Below are 12,975 nucleotides of genomic sequence, written 5' to 3'. Positions count from 1 at the left end.
GCCTCATAACGTTACGGTTCTGGATCTCTGGTCGATGCATAACCATAGATTTTAATGAGATTTTTATTCGACTTTTATCTGTGCACACTATCGATAAGGGACTGATTCCAACATAATTTATGATCCTTGCTGGGTTTCAGGGAGGAAATTTCTTTCTCAGCATGAACATGGAAACCTTTCCAAATGTAAATCATGTCACGAGTGTTTTCTGCTTTGTTTGCGTTTTCTTTTTTGTAAAGGGCTTAGATATGATACAAAAATCAAGTTGCCATCACTTAAAAAAGTTACGATCATAATGGGCTCCGCGTCTGACATTATCACAAATGGTTTCTCGTCGGTACAGGCCATTAGTATGTACAAGTGGGTTCCGATGTAGGATGATTGAATTAATTATTTTGGTAGCATTAATTGAAATCTGCAAATTGAATTTTCAAGGATGTAATTTTTTACAATCCAATACTACTACATGAGTGCCTTTTTTGTCGATAATTTTTTCTTAATATTTACCGACCAAAATGCCGTTTATCCCACTCAAAAGCATAACTTATTGACTAAGATTATGCGAATACTTCTGGTTTAAATGCTGTTCAGAAAATAAATCTAGTTTTGTGCTTGATCACAATATTTGAATTGTATCTGGCTACAAAAAGGTTATTTATTTGAAATAGATAAACGTATACTAGTTTATGTTTCTAATGGCAGTAGCACATAACCAAACATAGTAATTTGGGCTTTTACAGCCTTATTGCGGCTTCATACTGTATTGCACGACGATGGTCTTTATATTAAACGATATGAAGCGATGTCGCGAAAGATTTATAGCTAAGGACTAGATATCGTTGACATTCGGTTGAATTTTATTTCATCGTGCCTCATAACGTTACGGTTCTGGATCTCTGGTCGATGCATAACCATTGATTTTAATGAGATGCGATCTTCTTAAATCTGTTTAAACTCCCAATTCTTAGCGGTGATCATTTCAAGGCGGTGACATCAAGTTTGTTCGTTTGTGTCTGTTCGTTGTGTACATGTGTGTTTTGTGTACTAAGTTTTGTGCATCGTTGCTTTGCAATCGGTGATTTCAACATAATAGAAGTCCGCCTTGTATAATACAGTTTTCACTTTAAGAAAAGTGGGCATACATGCGTAGAAAGTACACTCTGGATTGAATAATTCATGTGGAATAACTTTGTTGGTAATGCGTACAATGAAATGTTTTTATAAATGTTACTAAAACGTTATTTATTAATACAAAGTAGTATTACATTTTGTCGGTACGTTCGTAAGCGGTTAATCAGAGTGCAAGTTATGAGGCTGACGCTTCACAGAATGGTTTAGTAACAAATCGCTGTATAACCAAGTTATATCATCCCAGTGTATTGATGTCTGGAAAGAATAACTGTTTGTGCAAAAATAAAAAAAAGTTTCGGTTTGTTGTACACGTATTGACGTTCCTCGTTGGTTACGAGTAATACCCTTAAGGCGCAGTGAAGAAACGTTTATTTAAACTCGTAAAAACATATCATAACAGAAGAATGGTTGCCGAAACAGAGACCAAGTCCTATTTAAGGATGGTTGGGAAAATTTCGCGGCAAAGTACCCAAATGAAGGCTAAAGAAAAACGCAAAATACGTTATTTTTCAATTGTTGAATTGTTTTCCCCTATGGGTATTACACTTCCAAGATAATCATACAATAATAACATTCCCTGCTTCAGCAGTTATAGAGTTGTTACATTATGATAATAAGGGTATCACAATTCTAAGAAAATTTCACACGGATAACATTATTTGTATAATCTAATTGGAAATTCCACAATGTTATGTAATGTCTGATTATCGATGCAATATCCTTTCAAAATCGGCTTTTTAGTAATTTCCCCACCCCTCTAACACTTCAATTCCTTGCGTCTGACAATTGTCTCTTTTTTTATAATTTTTTTTTAAAATTAAGATTAAAATAAATCCCGTAGCTATAGGCCTGTTGATTACGAACGAATCGTCAATCATAACTGAGATAGATCGTCAATTATTTTACATTACAAAATCAAGCTAAAAAAAGGCCTGGTCTTTTAGAAACATTTAACATTGCCGTGACATATTTTTTTTAACTTAAATTTCAAAATAGTATATGTTATAACCTGTAAAAAGAATTAAGCAGTAATTTTTAATACAGTAAATATTTGCATAAAGCTCCATTAGAAGCTTAGAATAAGTTTTAAGAGACATATATTAAAATACTTTAATAAGTTTTATAATACGAAACCCAAATTAAAATGTATTATACTAACTTTAAATAACAGTATTAAATTATTAACATCGATATATAAGAACACAGCTTTATTCGATTAAAAGTGTTTAATTACAATAATCATAACATAATAATAAAAACATTATATTTATGGTCCCAGAGGCCCAATTAATGCAAAGGATGCTTGCTGTGCAAAGTGCACCAGAGACGCGTATTGGAGATTAGTTATCGAGATGCGAATCATTATTTACCACTGATCAAATGCCTCGCAAGCTCACTATGGATATGATTTTCTTTAGAATATACAGTTCGTATTTGAAGTTTAGAATTTATAATGCACACTCGATTAACAAAATACACACGTTAGAAGACCATCTATAGTGTAATGTGAGCAAAAAATAACGTATATATTGGCTCGTATTGTCTTAATGTGCAGAAACGGGCTTTAGTTTGACATGAAAAGATTGTTAAAAGTATATGCAATTTTATAAATATCAAACTGCTATATGTGAACAAGTTTACTTCAAATAAACGCCTATCACATTCTTTCTGATATGACTGGAAATAAGTCGACATTTAACATTCAAAAATAGTTTAATTTACGTAATGTTGATACGTTAAATACTCACAAATGCTTGTAATCTCTGAGAATACATTGACATAAATTATATTTTATTTGTTGAAAAAGGCCTGATATCTTTACATAAATAGGCTTTAAATACAGTTAGACAATTTGAGCATTAGACGATTTTTCGCGGAAATATACGTTTAAAGCCACCAGAGACTTGAGTTGGTCTTTTTGTACAAAATTAATTTTAATTCCAGGCGTTCAATCCAGTTCCTTTACGTTAACATTTCGGCCTAAATGAAATGAAAAAACAAACACAATAAAATAAAAATATACCAGTGTCTTCGACACATTGTTTTTAGATTTAAGGGAGCACGATTCAATACATCAATCTACTCTGCGTTTCTATATTGTGGTTAACGTGGTCCTTTGCTAAACTAACTTTGTACAAGCCTATACCGCATTATCAAGGTCATGTATACCTCGTTGCTGTTTGGATCAATACGACTCTAACACACAACGACTCTACTTATTATGTGTATTTTAGCACCAGAAGCACTCCGTACAATTTTCGTTTGTAATCCACGACACATTTAGTTAAATCCATCATGGCGCTTATGTCAATTTCTTAGTTCAAATGCTATGCATAAATGATAATAAAGAACGGATATAAAACGCAATACAAGAAACTAATACAGAAAAAGTAATTAAATGTCTTGACTACAAAATGTTACCTTTTGTGATATTGCCGTTAACTAATTTTCTCAATAAGTGGGGAAATTTTACAATACACAATTTTTTTTAAATTGTGAGTCACAACAAGGAACATTCCTTTATACAGCCTACTGATCAAATAAATAGTGGATATTTGTTGGATTCGGTGGAATATCGATTTTATTTCACGAGTAATCATATAAAACAATATTTTCACCAGTGGCGAAGCCACAAATGAAAAAAATAATTTTCTATGATCTCGTGTGAAATAAAATCGATATTCCATCGAAGCGAACAAATTTTCTTTTTATTTTATGCTTTTTTTACATTGTTAATGAGATAAACTGGATACTTTTGCTGGATTTATGACGTAATTTCGTTGAAAAAATGACGTCATTTCACAGTAAAACAGTGATAAATATTGATATTTTTACTGTTATTTTTCACTGTTTAAAACAGTGAAATACCAGTTTTATTTCACTGATATTTCTCTATAAACCACCGGAAAGCATAAAATAAAACATACATGGCCTTGATTCAAATTAAATGTGTAATTGGACCTTTTATACAATCGGGGAAAAATCTAGTTACATATAGAGAATAACAGGTTACTGTCCCGTCGTTTTGTAATATATCAGGCGAGGCTTAGAATAATATAACGGCGAGGCGTTATTTTATTCGTGCCGAGCCTGATATATTACAAAACGATGGGACAGAAACCTGTTTTTCTGTTTATTATACCACATTTTCCTAAAAATCTGCAAAACAATCCATTTCTTTATATTTAAAATGAACGGATCCCCGCTGACTTAACTGATCCGGCTTTTACACGTTGACATACACTGTACATGTAGAAACGGCGTTCGAAAAGACAACACGAATAATCACTTATTTTAAACATCGTATTGAGAAAAAAAGTTGTTTGCAATAGGAATGGGAAGAGTACAATCGCTTTAATTATACACGTATTGAATTGGAGATCAGGAATGGACTGCAGCGACAAATATAATCGAAGAACACACTTCACAGAATAGTTTGGAGACGCCATTTTGGAGATGTGTATTGAAATTGACATTTGATGATGGTGTCAATAATGGCATAAGCGTGTTCAATTGTTTGTTTAAATAGTTAAGGATTAGCATACAGTTATCATTTGTCTTGACTTTCTGTGCAACACTTGCGAGTGCAATGACTATATCGATATTTAAGATTTATTGCCCCATTGATCACGTCATTTAACTTCTGCAGTGCGGGCTTTTGTGAATTTAAAAAAAAATATGAACGTTTTTGTGATTTATGACTTTAAACTAGAATAAAATATGTACGTTCTTGGTATCAAATTGTTTGCTTTGTTGAACCTGATTCATGTTGATAGAAATTGTTGACTTTATTGCAAATCCCACGTAACTCCATACATTGACTGATATAAGAACTTCCTGTTGACCATGATATAAAAAATATATCAGGCAACGTTAGATCAGGCAGATATCAATGCGGTGGTATGATAAACAGCGTTACCAATCGTTCAGAGGATGATAACATGCTAATAAATATACAAGCTGCATTTGTAGCCTCGTCGAAACATTATCATTATAAAGTTGTGCTCAACAAGTGTGCGGCATAAGTGAAACATGATATTAATGTATAAATTATCTGTTGCGCCTGCAAAGTTCCAACCATATAATTACAAATTAAAGAGTAAAAGAATAATATTAAAAAGTATAAGTGTAAATGTTTCAGTTATGCATATAACAATCTTGTTAAAGTAATTATTTATCAGAAACGAACACAGTGAAACAAATACAGTTTAAGCATGTTTACAACGAATAGTAATTTAGACTTAAATACTACACAGTAACTAATACGTATTTAGAGATACATGATAACACACAAGAACATAAATAATGAAGAACTCATTTACGTTTCAAAGGAATGAAAATTGTTAATTAATTACGGAATGTGTTCTGGATTATAAACATGCATGTTCCCATGGCAATGGTAATAAAACAGAGATTCGATAACTATTCAAAAGCAAGATATAGGTCAAGTTCATAACTCAATACTTGTATACTTATCATTAAGATAGCATACAATGAATGATTCAAATTGCCTTCGCTATAGCGTTTACATGACTTTGAAATGTACTATCAGTGAGGATATAACGAGGTGAAGATAAGGTCTTCATTCGCGACGAGCTCTACATTGCCCATATCTTAAATATGATCTGGCTGGTCTGTCCTTTGTTAAATATATGTTTGTAAGTATGACATGTATGCACATTTTACTGCGATGCATCACACATTTGGAAAAAAATTTACAATATTGCATATATTCAATGTGTTGCTATATCAAACTGTAACAAACTGAGACTTGATGTGGTACGCAGATATTTCCTCGCAATAGAAAACAGACCAATTACATAAATGTATGTATAATTGAACATACATTAATTATCCATATTGAACAGCATTTTAAATAATAGTCGTATCACTCTTTGAACAATTAAACAATTTGCATTGATGTATTTCTTAGGAAAAGGTTTTCAGATGGGATGTGTCCGAATTTGTTTTTAGTGGAGGTTGATTGTTGATAAATTATTGTACGCATATGTGCTAGTTGTGTGTGTTGGGGGTTGGGGCGGTGATCACAAATGATAACCAAACTCTTAGCTGGGATTTTAGAACAGACGAATATATGTAAACACGAAGCCTCGGTAAATTAGGAGAAGGGTAAATATGGCGATCGATCGAATGAGAATAGATCCACATTGTATAGAATTGGTAGTCACCTTTATATCAAATAAGTGAATGAACTGTTTTTTGATAAGTCATTGGGTTAATGTAAGTATGACAACTTTAATGTTAAAACGTTGTTAATAAACTGCTAAATTAATATCGATCAAAAAAGTATCGTCTAGACTAAATACGTGCTTCTGATCTTGAAATTATTTCATCTGTCAATACTTTTTTCTATTTATGCTGGGTACACATCTTAAATTTGGATATTTAAGTAATAAGATGGCAGAGTATTACCAAGTATTTATTTGTTATAGAGACCTTTTGTATCTACTGCTACAAAACATAGACACACGCATGGACGTAAAACAATTGCATGTAAGCCAATGCTTACACGTTTAATCATGTTTAGTGATCGGGTTAAACATGTGTGTCATTGTGCCGGCGTATGTAGAGATCTTCACATGGTTTAATGTTCCGATTGGTAGAACATGAAGGTTTGTATAAACCTATTAATATTGTATAACAATTAAGTGCGCTACTTGAAACATGATCTTCATTTTTTTTTAATGTTTGTATTATTTCTTAATACAAACAACACACATAATCCCATTATATTTGACTTTACTTTTTTATTCGGTTTTGTAAACCAATGTTTGCTTATTCTTTTTATTCCATTTATAAAGTAAATATCACCAAACGTCACTATACATCGTAAACAAAGGGACATTCTTAATTTACAATGAAAAAAAACGACATCAACAATATCAAAGCGAATAAAAAATCAGTCGTAAAGACACATTTATATTGAAACTGAAAGAAAATTGATGAAAGTTGGATGACGTCGCTAAGCGCATGAAACAGGCATAGCTAGCAATTGGTTATCAATCTGAGTTGACTGTTACTGATCTTTAACGAAAAATTACTTCGAAGTGCAGTGGGTAACACAATGTAAATGAAATATGTGATTGTCAGAATAACCACTGTATTGCAAATCTAATTGTAGCACGACGTGTGGATGCCAACAACAAATTATCAATAAAAAATATACATTTCATTACCCTAAGGATATTAAATTTACAATTTGTGAACTGTTATAGGTGTGGGTGTTATAATTGATATTTTACTAAATACGTTAATATATCGGAATGTTTCTATAAGTTTACAATTTCAATCCAGATGTACTATTTATTACACTAACGTCCTATAGATAGACGCATATTATTAACAAATATAAAAGTATATCTCTCTGTCACGAACGATATGCAGCAATGTACATTTGCAATGAGTTTGGTGATCATCAAACATCATGATGTAATAATTTATCTACCATAACCAGGCTTCGCGAAATTGCCGGTCCGTCGGTCCTGACCGGCAATTTTTCATTTGGTCCGGCAGGTTTAACCAGAATGTCGGTCCTTGTGACCGGCAAAATAAATGTGAAATGAATGCAAACATATCATATTTTTTCAAAGTTGAAAATTCGAAGGGCAAACCTTTTACTACAGTCTACATCATGAAAATGAAATCGCTCATTGTTTTGATGTTTGCAATAAGTTTGTTACGTACAATTAGCAAATCCAACTGGTTACACAACACCTACTTCAAACTAAGTCGCAAAATCGGCAACTGCGTTCTAACAAAAAATCTTGATAGCTTTGATATATTTTTCGAGTAGATAAGGACATTGAAGTATGAATTTCTGTATGAAGCATTTCTTTAAAAAGGTTGTTTATTAAATATAAACAATGTTCTAGTATTATCTTTATAACATGCACTCGTCATAGGTCTCCAAAAATGTTATCATTTTACATTGTACAAGTTAGTGTCAGTAAACCGCAATTTTATTTTCGATACTTCTACAATCTTTAGTCTACGTTGTTAAAATGCGTAAATGGATATCATTGGTCAGTTAAATATAGTTTGACCAATTAGATGCCCTGTAACTGTTACATATTTCGCTGGATGTAAACATCCAAAATGTCGTTTTTACGCTTTTATGATGGCGCAAAGCCAGGTAAGAAAGGTAAGCTAACCGACGATAAGAAAAAAGAAAAAGCGAAAGAGTACGAGTCTCGAAGGGTGGAAAGATCTTTCCAATCAAAATGGAAAAATGAAAGAGACTGGCTTGAATACGACGAAGAAACGAAAACAATGTTTTGCACTTGCTGTAGGGCAAATTCACAATTCAGGTCAGTGTCTGTGAAAGGGAATACTTTCGTAGAAGGCAGCTGTAATTTTCGGCATTCGGCAATCGTTGATCATGAAAAGTCAACACCCCATGAGAAAGCTCTACGCATGTCAAAAACAACGCCATTGACGCCTTCAGAATTGAAAACTACCGAAGCTGGAAATGCCTTGAAAATGTTGCAGGCGGCAGAGCGTAACAAACTGTGTTACCTGTTTAGAAACGTTCATGCCATAGCAAAGAACAACAGACCAATTTCCGATTATAAGTGGTTATGTGAATTAGATATTGCTAAACAAATTGAAATTGGATCAACATATATAAACGATCATGCAGCAGTGAATTTTATCCATCACATTGCTAAGGTTGAACTCTCTCACACAGAAAAACAATGTAAAGCTGTTCCTTTTCTGTCTTTTCTGATGGACGGAACTACAGACATCTCGGGATCTGAGCAAGAAACATTGTATTTACGGTATTCCAAAACTGGCAATGTAACCGAGAGGTTTCTGAATACAAGTTCCCCGAAATCAACAACATCTGCAGACCTGTATGACCACGTAATTGATGTGCTCAAACAAACAAATATTGACAAAGGTAATTTAAAATTAACACCAGCACTAAAAGATAAAACTAAATTTGTGTTTCTTTTAATATTTATTTAAAAATAAATTTGTGAATAATTAAAACCATCAGCATCTGAACAAATAAATAATTGAAAGAAACTGTAAATATAAGCTTTGAATCACTGAATCAATGTTTGCTTAAGTAAATGTCATGATTTCTGCTCCTGCCATGGCAATGGTTTTATCAGAAAGAAACTAATATTCAATAATCAACCAACTGTATACATTTCAGACAAACTTGTGGGCATGGGTACTGATGGTGCTTCCAACATGACGGGTTCTCGTACAGGATTATCAACTTTGATGAAACAAAGAATAAATTCTGAACTAGTCAATGTTCATTGCTTATCGCATAGACTGGAATTAGCCTTCAGAGATGCCATTAAGAAAAACAAGCAGTATGAAAAGCTTATGACATTTCTCATTGGCGTACATTATTTCTACAAGAAAAGTCACAAACAAAAAACTGGCCTTCTCACAGCTATCTCCACTATCGGCAAGGGAGTGCTTCCACCTAAAGTTACAGGAACCAGGTGGCTACCTCACCTCTTCAGATCAGTTACAGCGCTTCTCAAGACTTTTCAGGCATTAGAAATCCACCTTGCGACTGCCAGTCATGGAAATCCTAAAGCAGAAGGTCTATACAAGCTGATGACAGATATAAATCTGTTAGCGTTCTGTATCTTTCTACTGGTATGAAATTCAATGTGATCATATTTCATTTTTGTAATTTTAAAGATTCAATAACATGATTAAAGAATCATGAATGTAATACATATTTCATCATTATTTTATACCTGCAAGGTTGTTCATCACCAATAAATTGTTTATTTAACATACAAACACTCATGTTGTAACAAACCTATTTAAATTAATATACTAGTATGGTATAAAGATTAACATATAACATGAAAGCAAAAAGAATTTAAGTGCATACATTCATTTCAAATGTGTATAATTATGTATATATATAATCTTCAGGATGCACTGGACCCAGCGATGAGGCTTTCCCTCAAGCTCCAAAGATCTGATGTGACGCTCTGTGATAGCCTGTGCTGGATTGAAAGCACAATGGAAATTCTACAAGAAAAGAAAGGAAGGTACTGTAGTCACCGTTCAATATTAAAATTTGCCATGAAATAAAAAGAAACATAAACTTATCAATAATATTAACCAATCGCAGTGTTAGTAATAGTATGATCTGTATCATTATGACTACTAGAAGTAGGTTGCATATTAAAATAATAAATTGACTGCTGGCTTGAAAGGCTACCTGAAGCTGCCATCGAGCTTCTACAAAAACGAACACATGAAGGGATAGCGCTTAGAGGTAATGCGTCAAGCATGAGCTATGCAGATGGCATCATTGATAGTCTGGTCGAGGCCATAAAGACAAGATTCGTAACAGAGTCGAAAAACATTCAGAATGCTACTAAGATTCTGCACTTGAGAAGTTGGCCATTAGGCAAATTGACAGGTTTAATATTCAGTTGATCCCCAGTTATTGCCCAAGTTCAATTGATATAGAAGTTTAGTTTCTTCAGTTGATGTTTTCAATGCAATGTTTGCATGCTAGCATAGTCTTTACAGGGTTTCATTGTTTGTTTTATTTTGGTTTGTTTGTTGTTGTTACAGCTAGTATAATTATAAGCCAACGTTTCAGCCTGTGTGAAAGCAGTTAAGAGTTAAGTGCAAAACTCTTGTCTGGCTATAGTATAAAGCTTTCTGTTAAAAATCAGTTCTCAAACGTGCTGTATTTCTAGTGATCGAACTCTGATAAATATTTGTTGTTCATTAATATAACAGGAGATTTCATTAACCTATCTGCAACAAGTAAAGTTGTTTGCTAAGTAAATTTAGAATGTAAACATTCATACTTGGCCAATATATTAATAATTTATATAAAACGTAATATTATATACTAAAACGTATGGTGTTGCATTTTGCCTCACTTGACTTGACTTCACTCATAATAATGGAACATTGAATGATGTATAAAAATTTAAGAGTACATAATTTTTTTCATAAATCACCAAAGAGCAAGCTGCAATGGTTGTGTTGCTTATTTCAATAAACAGAAACAACATATAATAATTATAATACTAATAATTACATCATTAGTTACAATTTGTCTCTTATAGATAAAAAGTTTATGGTTGCGTATATTTCATCACATAAAATGGTTAAAGTTTTAGCATGTGTTACCTTTATTTCAGAATATGGTGATGAGGACGTTCAACTGGTGTGTTCCCATTTTGAGAAAACGCTGAAGCGTGCGGTGGCAGAGTTCACACCAGTGGCAGCAATAAACGAGTGGAAACTTTTGAAGAAACTGGTGCCAAAAAAGTAAGTTTTGTGTTGTTTGTTTTAGTTAGGAAACCGTTTCAATTGAACTCTTTAAATTATTTGAAGAAAAACAACACAGAAATAATATACTTCCGGGTACATTCGGTTGAATACCTATGTAATGATAATGTTTTCAGGCATGGCAACGACTTATCAGACCTGGGATGGGACCAGGTACTGACAGGAGCAGTGGCAGATGATCTGCCAAATATCACCCTAGTGATTGACCTGCTGTTGACGCTCCCATCCACTAGTGTGCGTTGCGAGACCGCATTCTCACAGCTGAAACTCCTCAAAACTTGCAGGAGGCAAAAGATGGGGGAAACTGTTCTACTGGACCTGATGACCGTCAAGCTGTTGTCACCCAGCATAGATGCCTTCAATCCAGAATCTGCTATAGATTCATGGCTGGTAAGCTTAACTTGAAGTCAAGCTCATTTACAATATTAAAACATGCAACCAGCCACTATGTGCAGTACCTCCACCATGTTTTGGCAAAGTATTGTTTATACTATTTGTTATAATATTGATTGGGCATTGGAAATTTAACTTTTCAGGCTGAGCCTTCTGGTGGAAGACGGACATCTTACACACGCAGTCGCAAGCGTAAGCATGACCCAGAAACCACAGACATTTCTGCCCCATCAACTTCTTCAAGTGCAGTGATATGCCTGGAATCAGACTCCACTCACTCCGACTCAGAGGAAGATGCTGAAGTGCCTGTGCCCAGTGTGGTACAAATCACTAACTTCGAAAAGGAGATTGACAAACTGTGTGACAATGATGAAGAAGATATGGAAATCGAAGAAGATTGCGAAGACTTTCAAGACGAGATGACAAACACTGAAAAACTGCTGTCTTATTAGAATAAAGGCTTGTTGAGCTAAAATAAAGGGTTTTTCTTAATGTACATAGTTGTGTTGTTGTTTTTTTTCGGTCCGGCTAAATTTTCTCCGGACCGGCACATTTTCTGAAATGCCTGTCCGGATGACCGGCAGTTTTTTTCCGATTTCGCGAAGCCTGCATAACACATAAACTTTTATATTATGTCATGCTGTTAACGGCATATGAAATTAGCGAATACTTACAGAATTATTTATTATCCTCGTTAAACAACCTCGTTGTACTGTTACGTAATAACTGTAAAACAATAAGTCATTGTGAAGAACTTAATACTTGAACTAAATTATAATAAATGAATCAATTATTAGGGAAATAAATGCATCATTGATCACCGTTTGTCATTAACATACACTCAAGTATAAGACTGAAACCATACCATACATTAATATAAAGTTCATTGCGGATGTATCTGGGAACAACGAAAAATTATCATTGTACATGCCACTGCTCGTCGAGAATGTGATTGTGCTTTTATTATTATGATTAAAGTGTACTAATGTTTTTAAACAGTTGTAATGTTAAAAAAGTGTTATGATAGTAATCGTATATCAGCATGTAAAGCTTGGACCTGCATACATGTTATTCATGACTATATGAGTCGCGTTCTGAGAAAACTGGGCATATTGCATGGGCGTAAAGTGTCGT

General features: G+C 33.5%; 2 protein-coding genes across 4 annotated transcripts; both read left to right on the top strand.

The window, feature by feature from the left end:
* Nucleotides 1-8,105: 8,105 nt before the first annotated feature.
* Nucleotides 8,106-11,311, top strand: LOC127852148 (zinc finger protein 862-like). 3 transcript variants are annotated; one of them, XR_008036100.1, is made up of 4 exons: nucleotides 8,106-9,052; nucleotides 9,314-9,718; nucleotides 10,063-10,181; nucleotides 11,298-11,311. XR_008036100.1 is itself a non-coding variant. In XM_052385979.1 (3 exons), exons 1-3 carry the CDS (start codon nucleotides 8,248-8,250, stop codon nucleotides 10,110-10,112), a joined length of 1,260 nt encoding a protein of 419 aa, XP_052241939.1. In that variant the 5' UTR covers nucleotides 8,106-8,247; the 3' UTR covers nucleotides 10,113-10,255. The 3 variants fall into 3 exon arrangements, 2 of the variants coding, with proteins under 2 accessions (XP_052241939.1, XP_052241938.1); XM_052385979.1 differs by lacking the exon at nucleotides 11,298-11,311 and having other exon boundaries at nucleotides 10,063-10,255; XM_052385978.1 differs by lacking the exon at nucleotides 11,298-11,311 and having other exon boundaries at nucleotides 8,108-9,052; nucleotides 9,314-9,774; nucleotides 10,063-10,255.
* On the top strand, nucleotides 11,222-12,442 carry LOC127852149 (uncharacterized). Its single transcript, XM_052385981.1, has 3 exons — nucleotides 11,222-11,427; nucleotides 11,565-11,838; nucleotides 11,985-12,442. The coding sequence occupies exons 1-3, from the start codon at nucleotides 11,234-11,236 to the stop codon at nucleotides 12,291-12,293; spliced, it is 777 nt and encodes a 258-aa protein (XP_052241941.1). The 5' UTR covers nucleotides 11,222-11,233; the 3' UTR covers nucleotides 12,294-12,442.
* Nucleotides 12,443-12,975: the final 533 nt, after the last annotated feature.

The sequence above is a fragment of the Dreissena polymorpha genome, chromosome 12 (assembly GCF_020536995.1).
Source record: "Dreissena polymorpha isolate Duluth1 chromosome 12, UMN_Dpol_1.0, whole genome shotgun sequence".
Lineage (NCBI taxonomy): Eukaryota > Metazoa > Mollusca > Bivalvia > Myida > Dreissenidae > Dreissena > Dreissena polymorpha.
The sequence above is the reverse complement of the archived record's forward strand: the minus strand, read 5'-3'. Positions and strand labels throughout refer to the sequence as shown.

Coding starts and splice junctions, on each gene's coding strand:
- LOC127852148 (XM_052385978.1), top strand. CDS start 8,248: ATGTCGTTTTTACGCTTTTATGATGGCGCAAAGCCAGGTAAGAAAGGT. Junction 9,053..9,313: donor ACAAACAAATATTGACAAAG/GTAATTTAAAAT, acceptor TATACATTTCAG/ACAAACTTGTGGGCATGGGT. Junction 9,775..10,062: donor CGTTCTGTATCTTTCTACTG/GTATGAAATTCA, acceptor TATAATCTTCAG/GATGCACTGGACCCAGCGAT.
- LOC127852149 (XM_052385981.1), top strand. CDS start 11,234: ATGGTTGCGTATATTTCATCACATAAAATGGTTAAAGTTTTAGCATGT. Junction 11,428..11,564: donor AAGAAACTGGTGCCAAAAAA/GTAAGTTTTGTG, acceptor TAATGTTTTCAG/GCATGGCAACGACTTATCAG. Junction 11,839..11,984: donor CTGCTATAGATTCATGGCTG/GTAAGCTTAACT, acceptor TTAACTTTTCAG/GCTGAGCCTTCTGGTGGAAG.